Source organism: Drosophila gunungcola, unplaced genomic scaffold, assembly GCF_025200985.1.
Source record: "Drosophila gunungcola strain Sukarami unplaced genomic scaffold, Dgunungcola_SK_2 000070F, whole genome shotgun sequence".
Taxonomy (NCBI): Eukaryota; Metazoa; Arthropoda; class Insecta; order Diptera; family Drosophilidae; genus Drosophila; species Drosophila gunungcola.
The window spans coordinates 212,750-234,751 of NW_026453233.1; the positions used below are offsets into that span (position 1 = coordinate 212,750).

The 22,002-nt window shown below is 44.6% G+C and overlaps 4 protein-coding genes across 4 annotated transcripts; 2 read left to right on the forward strand and 2 right to left on the reverse strand.

Annotated features, from left to right (window-relative positions):
* Positions 1–1,924: 1,924 nt before the first annotated feature.
* Positions 1,925–5,345, forward strand: LOC128264410 (HEAT repeat-containing protein 6). The gene has a single exon (XM_052999856.1). It carries the CDS (start codon positions 1,996–1,998, stop codon positions 5,209–5,211), a length of 3,216 nt encoding a protein of 1,071 aa, XP_052855816.1. The 5' UTR covers positions 1,925–1,995; the 3' UTR covers positions 5,212–5,345.
* A 1,460-nt stretch (positions 5,346–6,805) lies between these two features.
* LOC128264409 (retinoblastoma family protein) lies at positions 6,806–14,775 on the reverse strand. The gene is made up of 8 exons (XM_052999855.1): positions 13,993–14,775; positions 12,696–12,835; positions 12,442–12,630; positions 11,576–11,930; positions 11,184–11,515; positions 9,061–9,796; positions 8,017–8,397; positions 6,806–7,565 (listed from the first exon to the last, which is right to left on the reverse strand). Exons 1-8 carry the CDS (start codon positions 14,179–14,181, stop codon positions 7,311–7,313), a joined length of 2,577 nt encoding a protein of 858 aa, XP_052855815.1. The 5' UTR covers positions 14,182–14,775; the 3' UTR covers positions 6,806–7,310.
* Positions 14,776–15,514: 739 nt separating this feature from the next.
* Positions 15,515–16,759, reverse strand: LOC128264406 (forkhead box protein D1). Its single transcript, XM_052999851.1, has 2 exons — positions 15,856–16,759; positions 15,515–15,792 (listed from the first exon to the last, which is right to left on the reverse strand). Exons 1-2 carry the CDS (start codon positions 16,680–16,682, stop codon positions 15,711–15,713), a joined length of 909 nt encoding a protein of 302 aa, XP_052855811.1. The 5' UTR covers positions 16,683–16,759; the 3' UTR covers positions 15,515–15,710.
* Positions 16,760–18,066: 1,307 nt separating this feature from the next.
* Positions 18,067–21,088, forward strand: LOC128264434 (vesicle-trafficking protein SEC22b). Its single transcript, XM_052999892.1, has 4 exons — positions 18,067–18,584; positions 18,668–18,777; positions 19,615–19,916; positions 20,329–21,088. Exons 1-4 carry the CDS (start codon positions 18,510–18,512, stop codon positions 20,475–20,477), a joined length of 636 nt encoding a protein of 211 aa, XP_052855852.1. The 5' UTR covers positions 18,067–18,509; the 3' UTR covers positions 20,478–21,088.
* The last annotated feature ends 914 nt before the right edge of the window (positions 21,089–22,002 follow it).

Genomic DNA, 22,002 nt, shown 5'->3' on the forward strand with positions numbered 1-22,002 from the left:
GATAGTTAGCCGATTTTTTTGCGGTGCAGCCCTGTTCCAACGCAGTCCATCCCTGATGAAACTCCGATTTCCACAGAGCACATCCATCTTCCACCATCAGATTACAGCTGGTCTGAACAGCTGCGGCTCATGAAAACATAGACAAAGATGGTTGAACTGTTGACTTTCTTACGTTTTGACGGGCCACAGCTGTTCAGATCAGCTGAAATCAGATGGTGGAAGGTGGATGTGCTCTGTGGAAATCAGAGTTTCACATTTTTTGAAAATTCCAACCGTATCCAACGGACTGTGTAGAAAAGGGGCATAACAGCGGTACATGAATACCAAAAAATACCAAATGATTTTCAGACAAAAAAAAAAACTGTTAATTTGGTTTCAGAAATATCTTGCTAATTGGTCACACTTTAACCATACGGCCCAAAGCTTGCGCTGCCAGCTAAAATCATTTGCCCGTCAGACGAGCAGCAGGCTGACACTAGGGACTCTTTTAATGCCCGTTTAATTCCACACATTTGCACTTTGTAAAAGAAATTAAAGCAGGTCCAACACTAAACTTAACCGAACCGAATTGGGTTAATAAGATATCTAAATATCCCAGGTTCATGTGGTCGAGCGGCCCAATCGCTCGGCCTTAGAGCGCTTCAAGCTGCCGGACATGTTGCCCTCAGTTGAACCAGCACCTACGTATAATAACCAAAATTTATGCGAGGAAGCTTTTCTTATCAGTAATCCCCAACGAAATTCAATAAATAACTTTAAAATAAATTTAAATCAAAAACCCATCGCAAATAAAATATTCGATGAAGTGCGTTCAGGGCCAGTCATTAAATTTGACTGCTCGACTGACGGTTAGGTAGGGTAAAAGAGTGACCAATTAGCAATTATTTAAAATACCAGATTTACAGATCCCTTTTGGTGTTTCTTGGCCAAACGCATATAGCCTATTCACACTACCGAATTTTTTGGTGGAACGATGGGAAGACGGGAAAAAAATTAAATTCACACTGCCATAAGTCTTCTTATTCCGAGTGCTCAAAGCAAAGGGTAATTCAACCTGAAGGAAGTGAAAAATTGAGAATGAACATTAATATGGCAACTTTTTGGGAGGCATTCAACAAAAGAGTCATTAAATTGGTTCGGGAATTTTTTGTCGTCAACATTTTATTATTTTAGTGGATTTTTCTAATATTTTTTCGGTTTTTTCCATTAAATTACTATTCTCTGCCAGCTCCAACTTCAAAAGATTATATATTTTATTCTTTTCGCCGAGGCCTGGCGTACGTTCAACCGGAGTTCATCTTAGAAACCTGGCAAGGATTTGCAATTTTCTGGTATTTTTTATGTTGATCTGAGCACCGGGGTCAGAAAAGGCACTGACGAAAAGTGTCCGCCAGTTATTTGCCTCTCGCTTTCTCTCATAGCTGACGAACGGATTTTGTCAATCTAAGTACTAGGATTAAAATAGGAGCAGCAGAAGTTGACAATATATTACAGAAAATGCGGAACAGCGTGTTTATACGGATCGTCATTGACGGTAGACGGTGGATAAAAGCCAATTCACATTAAAGTTTTTTTTTTTTGGGGAACGATGTAATTATTAAAATGACAGTTATTTATTGATGGAATGGATGGATGATGTTGGTGGATGTTGGCTTATGATGGCCTATGGCGACCACCCGATCCATTAATTTCTGATGGATTGCAACATATATATCAGTGTTTTTCCGCGCTAAATGTAGGTCGTCCAGCTTTTTGCCTAGCAGGTCCAATGGAAATCAATACCTTCCTATTATTTCATATTATCGAATTGTCATTTGTTCACATTTATAAAGTACACAAATGCGGCAATGGAATCAGGCTATAAGAATGATTCAAAATATCGATGTTCAGCAGAAATAAACGATAGCTTCGATGTTTTACCATCTCTTATTTACAGTTAGCCGCACGGAATCTGGGCACACTGCTTTGGAACGAAATTGAAATAAATATTAGGACATGGAGACGCACGACGCCCTTTTCAAGGCGGAATCTGGTGCGCATCAGGATGAGGCAAAGCGCCAGGAGCACCTGCAGCTCATCCGGGAGCTGCACCACCAGCAGGGCGTCCCCGTGGGCGTGGCGGCCGAGCGTCTGCAGCAGCTGTTCGCGGAGGTGCGAGCAAGAGGGCACCACGACCTGTTGCGCCTGTGGCAGCTGTGGCTGAGCGAACTAATCCTGGCCAGGCGGATCATCCTGGTGAGGACACACCTCCTGGCGGGCGATCTACTGGCCGGCGGGCAGCAGAGGCCGCCGAATGCGGCCATCCAACTGCTGCTGGCTCTGCTGAAAACGACGCCCAAGGAAAAACTGGTGGATTTCTGGCCCATGTTGAGCGCATTTCCCCATCCCAAGGAGGTGGACGCAGCCCTGCTGCTCCTGCAGTGCCAGGAGCTGGTGCTGGCCGAGCTGCCGGCGGAGGAGTCACCGGCGGAGGAGGCCGGCCTCAGCCGCAACCTGGCCAACTCACTAATCCACATGCATTTCGAAAGCTCCTGGGTGACAGTTCCCGCCGAGAAGGAGGTTGAGCAGCTGCCCCTTCTGCTGGCGCACAGCTTGCAGCTGCTCCAAAAGCTGGTGGCCCGACAGCAGCCGGACTATGCGACGGAACGGGTGCCCGAGCTGATGGGCCTGGTCCAGTGCTACCTGCAGTATGGAGAAATGGAGAAGGGAGCGCCTCCCAAGCCACGCAAGTTGCCGCCCGCTCAGCAGTCGGCCGCCTATGGCCAGGAGCTCGAGGAGCCGGAGCAGCAGCAGCCCGGCCAGAAGTCCGGCTCCGGCGGCCGCAAGAACAAGGTGCGCAAGATGCGATCGCTGGCCAAGCAGCGCAACCAAGCGGCAATCAGTGAGCCCCTGGAGGCGGGGGCCTCCCATTCCCGGGAGCGCCTGCTGCTGGTGGGCAACCAGGACTACGGCTGCCTCACCGGCGACTCGGGCGAATACGGCCAGCCCTCCGATACGGACCAGCCTGCGGCCGGCACCAAGCACCTCCGCCAGCTGCAGGCCAAGGTGAGGATATCCGCCCTGCACCTGCTGGCATCCCTGACCAACCAGCTGCCGCGCCGCTCGCTGTACGGCTACTGGCACGTCCTCTTCCCCGACGGCGACTCGGGCGGCAGTCGCCACCTGCTCCAGCTCGGCCAGAGGGACACCAATGCGCGCTGCCGTGCGCTGGCCCTGCAGCTGGGCGCCCAGCTGCTGTACGGCTCCAAGGGATTCCTGAGCCAGGCCTGCTCGCGCGGACCCAGCAACTTCACGCCCTTCGCTGTCAGCCTGGCCAGCTCCGTGCTGGCCGCCTACCGCACCCTGAGCGCCATCCTGGAGCGGGAGTACGCGCCGCCCGTGCTGACGCAGTGCCTCAAGTGCCTGGCCGTTCTGGTGCAGGCCACGCCCTTCGACCAGCTGGAAATGGGCTTCGTCTACGAGTTTGTGGGCCACGTCAAGAAGCTGGCCAAGAGTGCCCATCCGCCGGTGGCCGTGACCGCGCTCCTGGTCATGGAGATGCTGGTGGGCACTGCCAAGCTCACGCCAGAGATAGCCAGCTCGGTGGGATTGGCCCCGAGTGAGAGGAACCTTCAGTTGGAGCAGAAACCTGTTGAGGAGGACTTTCAGGAGCTGTGCGACTCGGATGCAGAGGTGGAACTGGAGGAGGAGCAGGAGCAGCAGGAGGGTGAGCAGCCGGCGCAACAGAAGGCAATGAACCCCACCAAACTGACAGTGCCACCAGTGTCCATTCCGCGCAACTCCTGGCTGCTGAGGCAGGTGCTCCGCTATCTGGAGGGCCTGGGCACTCCGCTGAGCCTGCGCGTGGAGTGCTACCAGGTGCTCCAGGCCATGGCCACGCACATTGGCCTGCTGCGCGGCCACCAGGCGCGATTAGCCTGGGTGATCGCCGCCGGACTGCGTGATCCGGTCGCCGATGCGCGGCTCTATGCCGCCCGTTGCCTGGACGCGGTGGGCTACCAGCTGGGCAGGCTGCCGCTGCCGGAGCCGGCGGAACGGGAGCTGCAGGTGTCCTTCTGGCTGTGCCTGCTGCCCGAGATCTATGGAGCCTACGACAACGCGGCCAGCTCTCCGCTGAAGTGCGCCCTCTGCAATGCCCTGTCCAACATGGGTGCGTTCAGCTTCGAGCGACTGTCAGATGGCCAGAGGAGCGCGCTGCTGGCCTTCCTCAGCGGCTGCGCCAGCGACGACCAGGAGGAGCCGCTGGTCCGGGGAGCAGCGCTGCGGGCCATGGCCGTCTTCGTGCTGCATCCCTCGCTGAAGGCCGACCTGGGCTTCGTGGAGAATGCGGCGGAGCTGACGCTGCGCCTCATTGGTGATGCCCAGCTGCTGGTGCGGATCAAGGCCGCCTGGGCGCTGGGCAACATCAGCGATGCCCTGGTGGCCGTGGCCATGCCCAGCCAGACGCAGAGGATATCTGCCGAACTGCTGGGGCGCCTCATCCAGGCGGCCACCAAGAGCTGCGGCGACCACGACAAGGTGCGTGCCAATGCGGTGCGCGCGCTGGGCAATCTCCTGCAGATCCTGCAGCTCCAGCAGATCCAGCAGCTCCAGAACGCTGAGCAGATGCAGCTGGCCATGGCCAAGCTGCTGGACTGCGTTCGCTGCTCGGGCAATGCCAAGGTGAAGTGGAACGCCTGCCATGCCATCGGGAATCTGGTGCGGCACAGGGCCTTCTTTGCCAACGGCCAACTGGCCGGCATACTGTTTCCCGCCCTCAATGAGCTGACCGTGCGGCATGCCAACTTCAAGGTGCGCACCAATGCCGCCGGCGTGCTGCGCCAGGTGGAGCAGCGTCAGGATCTGGGCGCCCACTTCGCGCTGGTGTGGCGCTCGCTGCTGGAGGCCCTGGAGCGCTCCAATGCGCTGGACAGCTACGAGGAGTACAACCACCGGGATGCGCTGCAGCAGCAGCTCTGCCTGGCCATGGCCCACCTGCTGGCGCTGGCCCGCGGCTCGGATCTGCCGGCGATGCGGGAGGCCCTGGAGGAGGATCGCCTAGATGTGGTGCGGGCCACCTGGCGGCGCGTCGCATTCCGCATCGTTCCCGAGCAGTCGGCGCCGCTCTTCACCTGCAGTCCCCTGCTGGAGCAGCGCCTCCAGGCGGAGGTGACCACTGCACAGCGCAGCGCCCTGACCTTCATCGCGAGCACACTGCGGCTGGATCCGTAGGACCATCCATGGGTCAGGCCGGGATCACATGTACCAAGAACGGAAGTGAACTTCGAAAAAAATCAGCTATGTATGTATGTACATATGTACATATAACACCAGTACATAGGCGTATCTGGTAAAAATCAAAGAATCACGAATTTCGAAAAATATAAAGGTTTGTTTAAAAACAACAATGCTAAAATATTTGTTTAATTATTTATATTTATTGTACCCTTGATCTAAAACGATCAGCTGATTAGTTAAATTACCGCTTCTTTAGCGATGGTCGCGTGCCTACTCCTTTTCGGCACGCCCCAATCGAATACAAGGCAGTTAATTAATTTTTCATGCCTATCGTGCCAAATTCGTGACACGCACAAAGAAACAACGTTGTTGCCCATCTCTAGGCAGCGCCTGGCTTCGATGCAACGGTTGCTTTCCAGACAGCTGGCTTCCTATTGGTCAATCGCTGAGGGGCAACAACCGCTATTAGAGGTTGCCAAAAATACTAGTTGCTACTTGCTACGGATTATGTTGGCCTGGTGTTTGAAATCCAGAAAGATTTGAATTTGATCGAGAAACATGAATTTTGGTGATGAATTTTGTCAATGAACTGATCATTTTTTGATTTTAAACACCAGGCGAACAGAAACCATTAGAAGATAGCAAGCCAGTATTTTTTTCGTTTTATTAGGGATGAGCGCGTGCAAGTGTATTTCAGTAATCCAACAACAAACATAAGGGCCTTTCGTGATTTGCTCGTGAGTGGCGTGTCGAACCCGTGACACGCACAAAGAAACTACGCGGTTTTCCATCTCTAGGCTGTGCTTTACTTAGATGCAACGGTTGTTTTCCAGGGAGCTCTCTTTCGATTGGTCAATCGCTTTGAGCAAATATGGGAATGAGGGCCATTTTGAAAAACATCCGTTATTTGAGGCTGCCTAAAAATTATACGCTGTTACTTGCTACGGATTATGTGCGCCTGCAGAAACTCTGTGGTCACCTGCTGGGATTCATGTTTGCCTGGTGTAAAAAATCGGAAAAAGTCCGACGTTTTGGTAAATTTGGGCCCGCTCGTGCCCATTTTGGCGGTAAATTTGCGATCTTTCTCGTTTTCAAGTACCAGGCGAACAGAAATTTGAGTAGGCAGCTGCAAAGTCAGTGAGCGCAATGATCGGCTGCCCAAAAGTATGCAACAATTTTCCTCAAGGGGATGCGCAGTTTGCTTTGCCCAAAACGCAAGGACAACGTGGCCAAAGTATGGAGAGTCATACCTCGTTGAACTCGTAGAAAAATTCCCCATCGATTGGCATACAAACCTGAAACCTTTTTTTTCAAGCTAAAAATTGCCAAAATAATTTATGATATTTTTCGGACTGCTGAGGACATTAGGACCATTTGCTTAATCGGCATGGAAGGGTACCAATTAAACAAACTGTAAAAATATGTTAACCTTTCAAATAAAGGACAACTCTTTTTAGCAACACAATTTTATGAAAATTCCAAAAACCCTTTTCATCAACATTTCATTTAACTTTATATATATATACAGAAGTCATAAATATGGGGTTTAAAATGTTCTCCCCGTATGCAGAAATCAATAAAATGAATATCAGTTTTTATAAAGTGTATTTTGTATACATGTGTGTGCCTTAGTTGATTTGTTAGAGGCCGCAGTCCACCCAGATCCATCCTGATCCCCTCCAGCTTTGGGGATGGACCCAGAAGGAACTGCGACCGATGGATGTGGGTGGTGTGTGCAGGTATTACTAAAATTCCTTTCAAGTATTGTTTGTGTTTACATATATTGTAGGGTTAGGCTGGTTAGCATACATGAATTATATGGTTGGCGTTGGCGTTGAGCAAACTATAAAAGAGATGCGTATAAATTGGCTGTGGGGTGGTGTTTTGTTTGGGTTTTAAATTAAAATGTCAAACTAAAAGAGTTAATAAAAAAAAAAACAATCATAAAATAGTCGAGCGTGCGCCGTAGAATCAAGCGTGTAGAAAGATTGGCCGCCGGCGCCGGATTTTTGTAGTTATAGTTTTACTTTTTGTTTTGTTTTGTTTTTTGTTGTAATAACCTTAAGTCTAAGCTGCCCCCAGTAGCCCCATGTCTATGTCTCGTGTTCTCCTCCTGCGCCACCTCCTCCCTGGCCGCCTACTGCTCCTTCCGCTGACAGAGTGGTCCGCTGCTGCTGCGGCAGCTGCTCGGCGGACTGCAGTTCCCGGTCGTCCATCACAGCCTTGAGGTGCGGCGGCAGCTCCCGCACCAGGCGCTTGATCTCCACGATGCCACCCAATCCGGGCTCGTCGCCGAAGCTCAGCATCCGCTTGCCGCCGCGCACCTTCTCGTTCATCAGCTGCAGGTCCTGTGGAAAAAGCATAGGAATTAAATCAAATACTGTTTTTTATAAAGAATTTTACCCTCACCCTTTAGATATTGGCGCAAAATAAAATTAATTAATTTCTAAACAATTTTAAATGAAAGATGTTGAAAACCTTTAGCGATTTTGAACTAATTTTCGGTAACTTAAAACATATTAATAATATTGTATTTTTACAAGCCTTTTCTGGTTATTCATCGTTAAAAGCTTTCAAAATCTTTCAAGGCAATGCAGACAAATTTAAGACAACACTATTTTCCTATCAAATAGGTTAAAAAATGAGCTGGCAAGTTGACTATTTCTTATTAGAAAATGATTTTCACGTTTTCCATATTACATAAAAGCAACAATAGAACTAATGATAGCCAGAACTATAACCTGCTGAATTCCTGATCCTTATTCACCCCCCTCAAAAGTCACCAAAAGTTGTACAAACCTTGGCAGGGCTGTGGTAGAAGCGGTAGACCATCTGGTTGGGCGACTGCTGGATCTCGTTTTTGGGCATCTGCGAGACGAAGAGCGAGTGGTTCTGGGTGACCTTCTTGGGCTGGGCGGCCCGCTCCTTGGGATGCGGCGAGAGCAGCAGATCGGAGGTGCGGCCACTCACGTCCGGCGTTACGTTCAGATAGTCGATGGCAAACTGCCGGATCATCGGCACATACTTGTTGTTGTAGAAGTGGATGATGTCCTTCACCTTCGGCTGGCCGTCGTCATTGATGCCGATGAACACCTCGCGGTAGACGCTGTTCACCGCCTGCGGTTGGTTGCGGTACGCCCGCATAATGTCACTGAACTTGGGATCCTCCATTCGCTTTACCTGCGGAAGAGCATTCGAGTATTAGACGGCTGTGTGGATAGTGGGGGGTCATTAATTTGGGAGAATCATTGGTTTAACATGGGAGGGAAATGGAAAGGAAACATGTGACATTAAAATATGTATCACAAATTCCATCCCTTATTATATGTTTATCCAATCCCAACAAGAATAACATTCAATCAAATATCTCACTCTTACACAAGTCAAACATAATCTATAAAATAATATAAATGCAACTAGAACAATTACTTAAATTACTCACTTGCTTAAAAAAAAGAAGCAAAGAAATTTAAAATTAAACCACAAACATTTTCTCGCACTTTCACCCCCATTTCTCCGAAACCAAATGACTTTCTTAAACTCTTAGTATGCACAAACTCGTATAAAAGTGATAACTTTTGATTGCTATATCATTTATTACGTTCGGACTATTCTTAGCTGACTTCGAATATGGCGGCTATATGTATATAGTAGTCTCTTGCGCTCATCGTCCAGCATTATGTAATGTCGCGATTTGAACAGAGACAAAAACATAGTGCTGTTGCTGCGGTGCACTCACTCTAATTTAGATATTTATTGCACACATGATATTTTGATCGAGGCTTAGGGCATTAAAAAACATTGATAATGCATACCAAAGTGATGCCGACATGCTGTACTCACCCTAATGTAGATATATATTGCACACATGATAATTTGATCGAGGTGGCGGTCCTTCATGAGGTCCGTCTCGTGGGTGATCGAGTGCTCGAAGATGTGCCAGATGCACTCGGGCGTCTTCTCGCAGAGGCCCAGCTCGGAGCAGAGCTTCTGGATGCGCAGCCAGCCGAGCAGGTAGACCTTGCGCAGGAAGATCTGGAGGGCGCCGGCGGAGCGGTCGCGGTTCACCACCAGCGAGGTGGGCAGCGGCGGCGGAGCCGAGGCGATCATGTCCCAGACGGGCGAGTCGCGCGACCAGGCCAAACGCTCCAGACACGTCTCCTCGATGGCGTTGAGGTGCTTGATCAGCGAGCGATTGAGGCAGCGCTCGTGGGAGCCGTGCCGCACCACGATCTCGATGATCTTCTGGAACTCGAACGGACTAATACTGAAACAGTCGAGCACCCACGGGAACTTGAGCTCCGTCTTGTAGGCCTCCAGCACCAGCTCCACGCAGCAGGCCATCAGCGTGATGTTGAAGATGTCCAGCGAGATCTTCTGCACCAGCAGCCGTTTGAGATCGATGTCCGGCTTGTTCCGGATCTCCGCCTGCAGGATCTGGTCGAGCAGGTAGAAGTAGAAGGACTTGGCCAGCCGGAAGCGGCTCTTCGCCTCCGTCGACGGATACTTTGCAAGGAATTTCTGCTTGATCTCCTCGATGATGTTCAGCAGCTTGGCGATCACCTCCTCGCCAGCCTGCCTACAGATCGGAAAGCGAAAAAAAACGGAAAATTATATAAGATTAGATTGGATTGTATACATAATTGTATAATTCCCTGGAAACTTGTTTTCTATTTTGTTAATTTTTCTCTTTTTTTTAAATTATGTGATACATATATTGTAATTTTTCGTGACTAACGCATTAAATAATAAGTGCTAGGATGTCAAATAAATAAATTAATAATAGAAAAAAAGTGTGCTATGGTTACAACATCAGTAATTAAAATCCTAAGTACCTAAACTTAACATACTCAAGTTTAATTTACAGACACTTTCTAAACAAACAAAATATATAACTTAAAGTTTGACTTATTTACGTAAATCTTTGGCTTAAACTCCACATATACTCAAGTTTATTTAAAAGGCACCATCTTAAAGCAAAAAAAAAAATTGGATTTCTGGCTAAAAGTCGGCAAACACTCGAATTTATTTCACTGTCACAATCTAAACAAAGTATTCATTTAAGTTTCACTCCGTTACACAAATCTATCCCAAAGAAATACTGCACTTATTTATTATAAATATATAAAATAAAAGGTGGTTTAACTTTCCATATGATCAGATTCGTTGGAAAAGACATTTGCTAACGCAAAATTACCGAAAAGTGCACCGATCTATACTCAAGTCAACTGTAGACTGAACAATGCAAGGGAGATTGAACGAAGATTAACGAAGAAATATTAAAACTAACTTATAAACAAGGAAGGAAGCAAACTTCGGCTAGCCGAAGTTCATTTACCCTTGTAAATACTCTCGAAAACGTTAAAATTATGATTTACTTGCGTATATGTTTAAAAACATTAAAGCTATGATGATGCAGCTCAATTATTCGATAGTTCCTATGGCAGCTATATTATATTATTTTCCGATTTTAATAAAATAAAAAGGGTAATTCTGAACTGTCAAATTATTAATAAGCCAAAAGAATAAAAAAAAATTACAAAATAGAAAATTTACATTAAAAAAAAAAAATTTTATTTGTATTTTATTTTTTCATGGGAGCTTTATGTTATGGTCGTCCGATTTTGATTTAAACCGTAATTCTGAAATATTTAACCTTTACTATATCTCGAAGAATTAAACAAAATTTGAAAAACAACTATCTTATAGTTTTTTTAAATTTATTTTTCCGATTGTCCCTATGGACTAGATCGACTCTCCTAATGACGCTGATTAAGAATATCAATACATTATAGGGTCGTAAATGCGTTAAACTTCTGTCTGAAATTCTAATACCCCTTGCAAGGGTATAACAATGGCCTTTGTTTACACCTTTTCGCCAATGACTTGTTTATGCAGAAATGGGGGGAGGGGATCGAGTTTCTATTTGTAACCGAGCGAGTACCCAAGGAGTGCATAACGCTTACTTGACAAAGTCCGTGGGCTCGGTGATGCGGCCGAAGGAAATCAGCTGCTTCACATTGTTGGTGGCATTGCGGACGGGCTCGAATTTGTCGCCGGCCATCGCCGGCTGGGCGGGCAGGTCCTGTTTGCGGGTGAGCGGCGTGACCGGCGGCCGCAGGGCCTGATCGTTTAGCCCCGTGTGATCGCCGGCGTCGTAGGCACTCAGGATGCGCTCGTCGAACTCGCCCACACTCAGCACATACTGCTCGTAGCTGATGTTCAGCGACTTGAGGTTCCGCTCGCAGTTCTCGTTGGTCAGCAGGCCCAGCATGGTGTCCTTGTTGCCATAGATAGTCTGAAAAGGGTCATGGGGTTGTTATGAAAAGGGTTTTTGGAGACCAAACAAACTACATACCGAAGTCTGAAAGAAGCTGGACATGATCTCGCGAAAGGTGGTGGCCTTCATGGCCTTGGCCTCCTCCGTCATGTCGCAGAAGTTGGCCAGGATGCAGTGTTGCTTGTGGCGGAAGTCCAGCTCCGTCCAGTTGCTCGGCAGGCCCTCGAACTTGGGGTTGATGAGATCGGTGCGCTTCTCGGCCAGCACATTGTTGTATATCAGATCGATGCAGCAGATCATTAGGTTGAACGAGGTGACCAGGTCCACGGTGTTGCTGGGCTTCTGGTTCTTGGCGCACAGGAACAGGCGCCAGCAGATGTCATCCAGCTTGATGTAGGAGCACTTGCCATGCGCATGGTTGCCATGCAGGGAGCTGCAGAGATTCAAATTTCAATTTAGACTCATACAGAATGCCATCCAGTGTGGGGAAAGGTACAAGTTTTTTTTCTTGCGTCTATATAAGGTACAAGGTATTTGTGGAAATAGGTACTTAGGTAAGGTAATGGGTACACAATTTGTCATGTATCTAGGTAACATACAACATTTTAAAGTTTTTTCTTCACGATGTAGCATATCTTGCATGTGCGGTGGAATTAACTTGTGTTTAGTTTGCAGTGAAATTTAATTTGTTTTTACATATTGGGGAAAATAAAACAAAATTCAATTTAGAGGTATCAAGGTAATTTGAAAACAAAATTGAATAAAAACATTTCAGTACCTAAATACCTATTATAGCAAATTTTTAAAGATAAAAAAATTCTTTACTAAGGTAAGGTAAAAGGTAGCCTCATATTTGTTTACCCAGGTAAGGTTTAAGGAATCAAAAAAGTGTACCTAGGTAAAAGTATCTAGGTACAAACCAACACTGATGCCATCACACTTACATATACTTGGAGTGCTTCTTCTCATTGGGCGGACACGAGAAGATCTTGTCGAAAATGGTGCGGAAACGCTTGTACAGAGTGAATGTGATGCTGAACTTGCGATCCAGGACCTCGATCTCGTTGACGAACTCCTGCGGCAAGTTGGCCATGTCGCACCACTGCTTGATCTTGGTCTTGAAGTCGTAGATGCTGTTGGCATAGGTTTTGGGTTACGAATGTGGTTAGGCTGCGAAACTACTAGACAAAAAACCCACCTCATCTGGCAGCAGCGCAACAGATTATTTAAAGACACACAGTTGCCCCTGACCACCGCATCCTGGCCAATCACTGTGGGCGTGCTGGATCTTCGGCAGGCGGCATACAAGGCGCAGCACAGCCAGTGGATGGACTCGCCCTGTAGACAAGGAGTAGGGTTTAGTTTGTGCGAATAATGCATAATATCTCAAGAATCTTTACTCTAAATTTCATGTCGATCGGAGCAGAGTTTACAAAGTTATGCCTTTTTTGTTTACCTATTTACTGGTATACTCAAATCCACAAAATCGTATTTTTAAAGTCGCCCATTATAACTTCAAAACTTCTGCATTGATCGTTTTGAAATTTTAAAAACTATTTTGATGATTTTTTTTTTTCGCAAGAAAGCGTGTTTTTTTTTAAGTTCTACCAAAAAGTGCAAAATTTTTATTTCGAAAAACCGACCTTTGGCAAAGTTATTATCTATCGAAACCATTTTGATTTTTTGATTTCGGATGATTTAATAAGGTAATAGGTTTTAATTGGTTTGTTAATAAACAAGACATAAAGCTATTAGAACAAGCCAAAATTTTTTTAGTTTTGGGGCTTTTACAAAAATATAATATTTTATAAAACGAATATATCCCGGTTATTAAGCTTATTTGTTTAAAAACAATGAAGTTTTCTCGATTTTCGACTTTATTTTACGATCATTCCTATGTCAGCTTTTTTAATTAAATTTTTAAATAATTATTGTATTATCCCGACAATTAAGACTATGTTTTTATGCTATCGTCGAATTTTTGTAAAATTAAAACCGTAATTCTGTAATATTCAAAACATTTCTATATGCCATTTGTATATTGGTATATATTAAAAAAAAACTGCGCAGTTTGTATTTTATATAATATAATTAAAACCGTAATTGTGAAATATTTAAACCATTGCTATCGCATTTGATATAAATTAAATAGCTGCGCAGTTATATATTTTTTTTTAATTTTCTTTCTTCTGAATTTTCCTATAAAAGATATATGATATAGTCGTCCGATCTGCCCCGTTCGTATTTATATACTAACTGTAACGGAAAGAAAACTTTAATTCTTTATAACTAAAAGATTAGTTTGCGTAGAAACAAACGAACGGGAATGGCTAGATCAAGAATATGTGTATAAACTTTATACATACGTAGATAGCTTCACTTCTGACTTAGATTATAATAGCATGGAAATCACTATTTTAATAATACCCTCTCCAAGTAGATATAGTATACTATACTCCAGTTTACCCCACAAACACCCCTCCTTAGAAACTCACCTCCAAGGAGCACCTTTGGGAGACCTGCTCGTACATTTTGTACCCCTGCTGCTCCGTCTGGCGATCCATGTTGAGCTCCCGGCAGAGATTCGTGTACTTGGCCTTCATCTCCTGGATTTGGTCACCGCTGCTGGCCACCGATCCGCTGACCACCTCGGCGCCCAGCTCCTGCGGCTCGGGCTCGCTCATCCTGTGGTTCTGTGATCCTCTGTTGCTGCGGATGTGCCTGCGGATGTGAATGCTCCTGCAGATGCGGATGTTCCAGCCGCTGCTTCCGTCAGCAGCCTGGAATTGGAATTAGGAAGAGAATGTGTGTGTGGAAGGCGGCGACGATGATGGCAACGGTGGCGGGGGGGTTGGAAAACCCAAAAGTGGGGGTGCTCCTCCTGCTGCTCTACTCGTGCGTATATGCTCTTCACCAGTGACTTTTCCTAGTGGCCACCGGTTTGTTTAGCTTTTCCCGCTTCGCTCCTCACGGACATGTAACTTTTTAGCGCCGCACTGTGTACTTTTATTCCTTTTCTCGCCATAGAAAAAGGCGGGAAAGCGGCGAGGGTTGCCAGTTGGGTCGCCACAGCGGGAGTTTTTCCCGCGAACCTGCAGTTTTGCGGTGCGTTTTGGGGGCGCCAAATATTTCTAACACACTTGCTCGCACTCTCGCACCAATGATAAACACTTTTCACGGCCCTGATTTTCGCGGCAATCAATCGGCAAATTGCGATTTCCCCTCGACGTGTTCCTATTCTCATGGACGGTCTGGCAGCGCTGCAGCACCCACCCAGCTGAGGGCCAGTGTTGGTCATCGTCGGCTTGGGGGTGTCGATTGTTATCGGTTATCTGCAATCGATAGTGGCTAATTTAAATAATTTCATAATTTTAAATATTAAGAAAAGTTCAAAAAATATATATTCCTGCTTTACAGGAACTTAATATTCACAAATAAGACAATTTAAGCAACTTTATTTGCAAAGCTGATATTTAGTTGGAAATTAAAATGTTTGAAAAATTTAAAAGTTATTTTTTTTGCTTAACAATTCTGACTCGCCTACAAATTGGCTTAAATCATGCCTATAACCATCCGAAATCAATGTTAAACAAAAAATGTCCATGTTGGGCTGTTTTTTTTTAAATTGCATACAACTAAGTTCTTTTTTCTCATTTTTTTCATCCAAAGTAAGTAGCCTTTTTATATAAAGTCTTCATTTTAAATTTAAAACATTTTTAGGTGGCCCTAATGACACATTAATAGCACATATACATACCTATATCTTGCTTGAAAATTGTTCTTGAGCTTGTTTTTTTTCAAGGCGCCTTCGTGCATTCTTTAAAAGTTGTATAATAATATTTAGTTAAACTTGAAAAAATAGTATTGTAGAAATAAAAAAAAATGAACAAAATAATATAAATAATAAAGCTCCCCCTTAATAAACTATCTAGTTTTCTTGTTTTTCTGCATTTGAAAGCATATTTTGAAGAAAAATCCCCACCAAAGGCTGAAATTTCAAATAAAAGTGAATGAATATGACGTTTTTTGGTATGTTGTTAGCCTATGACTAATTCCATTATATATTTAGGAGCACAAAATAATGTTATATAATACAATAAAATAAAATTAAGGAGGCAATGGAGATGGACTAATAACATGGAAGCCTCCTTCGGAAGATGTTCTTTTCATTTGGTTAGTGAAATCCGCATGTTTCTCGCCAGGATGTCCAGCATCATTCCCGCCAATCTCCGATGACTTGGGAGGAGGGCACCAGTTCGAAGCGGGCATGGGCCAGATGCGGTGGCACACCGAATCTGGTGGGGATTTCAGAAGAATGAGTGACAAGTTGTCAGGGAGCAGCTACCATTTATGCTTACCTGGGGCGGAAGAAGGGAGCTGGAGCCTTGGAAATGGACGTTGGAGGAGCAACTGCAACCGCTTTGGGTCTGACCTCCGGCTTCACCTGTTGCCGAACTGGAGCAGTGCCCGCATCCACGCTGTCCAGGGTGTTTCTCACCACGAACTGCTGTCTGGGCTGGGATTGGGATTGGGATTGGGTCCTGGGCATGGGCATGAAGCGAAAGAGGTGGGGCGAGGCATCGTCACGCGGCCCATTGTCGGTGGCCAGGTCATCTCCTCCTCCCTCGGCATCATCTCCACCACCAGGAGCAGCTCCACCAGCTCCAGCATCGCCAGGCGGAGTAAACACGGCTGCCAGGCGTATAGGCAGAAAAGCTGGTAGCCTAGCGGTTATTTGAGCGCCAGAGGGAATAACTGGAGCAGGCATGGGTATAGATATGGGTATGGGCATGGGCATGGGAATGGGGCGAGTTGGGGGAGGTGGAGGAGGAGGAGGTGGTGGCGGTGGCGGTGGCCTTTTCGTCGTGGACTCCGCCGGCTGGGCAGTCGACTTTTCCTGCTCCTGCTCCACCTCCTTCCAAGCCTCCAGCAAAGTGAGCAGCTCATCCTTGGTCATGTGGCCCAGGCCAACGGGGTTGTAGGCCCACTGGCCCACCCCATAGCTACCACCCACGTTGTTCCAGCCCAGTGGCGGCAGTTGCTCCAGCGGATGCTCCGCGAACAGGGATCTCGGATCTCGACGCGCGAGGAGCAGCTGCTGGCTGCTGGCTAGCCTGGCTAGCAGGAGCGGCAGCAGGAGGCGGAGGCCCAAGAGCGTCGCACGAATTGACCCGCAACCGACCATAACTGACTTCGGATTGTGGAGCACTTGGGCGGAGCGACTGGCTTTTATATCTTTTATATGTATGCCTTATGTATGTCTTACACCTCCGCCTCCAAATCGGAAAAAGGAAGGAGTCCAAATTCAGTTAAACGGAAGCAGACGCATTTCGAGCCGGGTGAACCAATACACAGAATGAAAAAATGGTTAACTTAAATGCTTAATGTTTGCCAAATTCAAAAAAATTTTGTATACATTTTTTTATTTTCGTCAAAAGATGCTTAAAAATACATTCAATGAAGAAAAAGAAATTGAATAAGAAAAAAAATGTATATGAAATATAAAAATATTTATACTTTTCAAGAATGACTGCCATCCCTTTCTATAGCTTTAGTTATATCTCTATGCTCACAGTCCGTAAATAAATAAAAAACAAATTATTTTTTGCAGTGTACCTGCTGCGATGGTCACTCTAAACGCACACGCATTGGAAGTACAAGTACCCACAGGTACAGGTAATTGAATTGCCTAGCCTGAAAGTCCCTGCTTCAAGTCCGGTTTTCTAGCTGGAACCACTTTTCCTTTCGGGCCAAAAACTGGGATGTAGATGTGTCTGTGGATGTGGATGTAGACTAACTATAACTATGGATGCCCACCGCGGGCGAAACCTGTTGGGCCCACTTTTGGGCGGTCCGCTGTCGAGGAAGCATCTGAGCAATGCGTTTGCTTCGGGCGCACTTCCTCCATCCGCGCCAGCGGATTCGGAGCGGGTTGCATAAGCGTCTGGAGCATACGCATGCCGAAATAGGTGCGGGATGCCAGGCAATCCGATTTATGTTGGTTAATAACTCAAATAGCAAACAGGAATGGGCACTTGGCAGCAACGCTGATTTATTTTAATGAGTTCAAGGTACAATTTTCAGGTCACCCAAATTTTTGGAAAATTTGGAAGAGGTTATTTACATTGTTGAAACTTCAAATGGGGATTAGAAGTGCTGGTTTTAGGCAGCTTTAAAAAAAATATATAGGGGATCATTAAAGTAATGAGCATAACAGTGCTTGTTTCAGGTTTCTGCAAAAATAAATTTTGAAAAATTTAAATGATGTAACCCATCATTAAAAAATTCAAGTTGAATTTTAGGGTCGAAATGTACCGTTTTCGTGTCCCAAGGGCCAAAAAATGCCCGATCATTATTTTACATGTATATCTGAGTATTAACTCTAAAAAATAGCATTGTAAGAGGTATCTGATTTAAAGTGGTAAAAATATTGATATATTGCTTATACATTTTTTTAAAACCATTAACGAATAATTTTGCGAAAGCGATAGTATCGAGAAAAACATAAACTTTGCCGCAGCTGTAGCAATTAGGGTGACCGTCTGCGGTATACTTTCGATAGTTTTTGGTATATTTCGGCGGTCACACCGGTGACGTGGTTTGGTTACAACAAACGAATCGCATCCCAGAAACCCCCAAATCCGCCCGTTGCAACTTGCTTTTTGCCGCAAGCGATGCCCCATTGAACCAATTTGAGGCACAGACCCATTGACCACTTGGAAATCCGGGGATTTCTGGATCGAAATAGAAATCGGAATCGGAGGAGCACTGCAGACAGGATCAGCTGAGTTGTGAAAACGAAAGTAAGGAAGATTGGAACTGGGACGCCCTGACTCAAACTTCAATCATTCAACCATTGGACCTGGAATTGGACTGTGTTGTATTGGTTGAACATAGAGCCACATCAGAAATAAGTAGCCAGCGGGGAGATAAGTGGCTAGGCAAAGTGCAGCCGTGGCCAAAGTGACAGCGAACCACCAATCCCACAGAGAATCATAACCAGGATCCAAGCATGGCACTGCTGACCATGATAGCCAGGGTCATCGATGGCCTCCCACTGGTGGGCACCATGCAGGATGACGAGCAGGTAGCGTAATCACTTCCACCACTTTCTAACCCGTTCCGCTTCTGCTTCCGCAACTCACAGCACACACACACTTTCACTTTCAGAGCGGACGCAGCATACTGGACTATCAAAACCAGGCCAAGATGCTCTTCCGCAAGCTGGGCACCCACTCGCCAGCCAGGAGCAGCATCGAGACAGGACCCTACCTATTCCAGTGAGTAACGTAGTCCAAGGAGGCGCCTCCATAAAGAGAATGCCCATAACTTATCATGGGAGCCATTCTTACAGAGAAACAATCGTTCAATAATCCCTAGATAAACCATTGTATGGGCATATTGTAAAGATTATTAGCTAGTTGAAAGAACCAAGATTAGATGATGCAATGTGCAGGCCAACTAAGGTATAACTTAGTAACTCCAAAGAAAACCAATTGTATTGGACATCAGTAAAAATTATTAACCATATCTATTAACTCTTTAATTTGAATTAAAAGAGCCAAGATTAGACGATGCAATCTGTACTTATAGGGAATTCGTTCAACAAGACTCAGTAACCTTTAGAAAACCCATAGTATTGGCAATCAGTTAAGACTTTTAGAAAGATTTATCAATGTAATTAATATAAGAAACCAAGATTAGATGATGCAATCTGCGGCCCAATTAGCAGAATAACATTTTTAAATGCAATGTGCATTCCAATCAGCAGACTCCCTAAAAAAACCCATTGTATTGTCAATCAGCAAAGATGAATAGCAATATTTATCAAAGTTGTATAAAAAGAGGAACAACGACTATATGATGCAATGTACATAATACCCATTTTATTGGGGAATTTGTTTAACAATCCTACATAATTCCTAAGAAAAATCATTGTATTGACAATCAGCAAAGATAATTAGCAATATTAACAAAATCTCAAAAGAAAAAAAAGTTCAAGATGATGCAATATGAAAATGATAGCTATGATGTTGAATTAAGTTGTGAAATTAATTACAAGTAATCTTGATTTTTAGCTAAGCATTTTATTTACTTACATCATCTTTTCCCCGCAGCTACCTAATCGAGAACGATGTGTGCTACCTGGTTATGGTGGACAAGATGTACTCGAAGCGACTGGCCTTCAATTATCTGGAGGACCTGGCCCAGGAGTTCCATGCCAACTACGGCCGGCGGGTCAACTCGGTGACGCGGCCATACGCATTCATCGAGTTCGACGTGTACATACAGAAGGCGAAAAAGCAGTTGACCGACCGCAGGCGCAACATCAGCAGCATCAACACGCAGCTGCAGGATGTGCAGCGGATCATGGTCCAGAACATTGATGATGTGCTCCAACGTGGCACAGTACTGGCAGGTAACTATCACACCGAAAACCCACTCCAAAACTGTCTTAAATCAGAAAGTGCTCCACTTTAGACTATCATTACTCAAAAACTTTAAAAAAGTTTTAACTCTAAAGCTGAACTGTCTTTATTTACGATCTAAAATAAAGCATTAAATAATATCACTCTTAAGATTGCCCTTACTCAAAAAAAAAATATTTAAATTGTGGTCAACTTTAAAGATTTAAACCTTTTTTTTCCCAAAACTGTCTTAACTCAGCATTAATGATAATTTTTTCTCAAAAATATACCTTTAAACATTATATATAAAAGAGATAGCTCTTTGTTAACCAAAACTTTGATAGTTTTGACTTATGACAGTCTAGGATTAGGCATTAAGCAGCATCCCCCTCTATTATCTTATAATATTCTTCCCTCTTTCAGAACTCGACACCAAGACCCAGAACCTGTCGATGATGTCGCAAAAGTACAAGAAAGACGCCAAACTTCTGAACCGCAAGTCCATGTACGTGAAGGCGGCGGCCGTGGGCATCATATTCCTAGTGTTCATCCTGTACTTCTGGGTTCTGTAATATTCGCTAGCAGCTCCAGATCAGATCCGATTAGACCAGCCCAGCCGTGTGTCTTGGCCTTTGGCCACTTGGAGCGGTGCGTTCTCTGCTGTCGTGTTCGAGCGTCAAAGACGCAAGGTCATAAAAAAAGACACTTAGGTTACGCCCAGTACACCTGTACACCTGTTCCCAAGAAAGCACACACACACACACTATACCCACTTAAACAGTAAAAAAATAACGCACCGCTTCTGAGGCTTTTGTTTAACTTATTATTTGAACTTACCTTCTTTTTGCTTTATTTACGGTCTTATATTCCATTAACTTATAACTTTACGCTCCCTTTGTTATTTGATTGTCATTCAACGCTGACCTTTGACCTTTGTAAATTAAAAAAGCTGATATGATCCGCGCGCGTGTGTGTGTGTATAAATGTCTAGTTCGTAGATGGAATCGCATACTGATTGCAGAGCGAATCCGGCCGGGGTAATTGATATAAACTGAAAAAAGAAAAGAAAAAAAAACAGAGCAAGGAAAACGAAAAGAAATGAAACGATAACAGTTTTAGGCAATTTATATATGTATAAAATTAAGGCAAATAAATCAATTTACATTGTTTAATAAAAAGACAAAACTGTGTGTATGTTAGCTAAAATATCCAATACCCAAAACCCGAAAGATTCAAAACAACGACGGTGCTCTTTTTTTTGGTTTAGTTTTTAATCGTTAATTTTCCATTATATATATTTCGTTTCACTGGAGTGTGATGTTGTGATACATTCGCCTATATAGTTTATATTCGCTTGCAAGCCTTCTTTTTTTTCGATTCTTCCCAATGAGATTCTCGATTCTTTCCGTTTTCGTTGCGTCGTCTCTCGTCGCACATATAAATTTGTAATATCAAATCTTTACAAATAGGAAAAAAATGCGCTGTTGCCATATACACTGCTATATCGTTAATTTGGTGTGTATAATTTCTTTCAAATATCGAATCCGAATACAATCTATATATATATATATATATGTATATATGAATGCGCTTGTGTGTGTGAAGAAGAGGATGTTAAAAAAAAAGTGGGTTATAAATTATCAAGACGAGATTGAATTTGTTAACTAATTGTTTGTGTGTGTATAAGATTTCTGTTATACATCTGTTATACATTTAGACACTGAACAGGCTAAAAAAAACGCATTATAAAACAAAAAAAAAATCTATAAAATTGCTGAAACCATAGGAATCGGGGGGCGTACCTATTATCAAATATCATTATGATGTACTATAGATGGGGATGCTTGGATGATGCTTGAAAAATCCTTTACAAAATATTTTTTTTTTTGTTTCCTCAATTGGTTGGTTTTCTGCTAATGCTAGAATGCTAGTTCGCTTGTTTTGTTTGTTTTTTGGCTTCGTTTTCTTTTCTTTTTTTGTTTTTCTCGTTCTGGCTCCGACATCTACAAATTCAAAAGGCAGTTTCGCGCATGGAGGGACAATTACAAATTGAGATTCATTACAAAGCATCGAAGAGCGAGAATACTCGAATATATA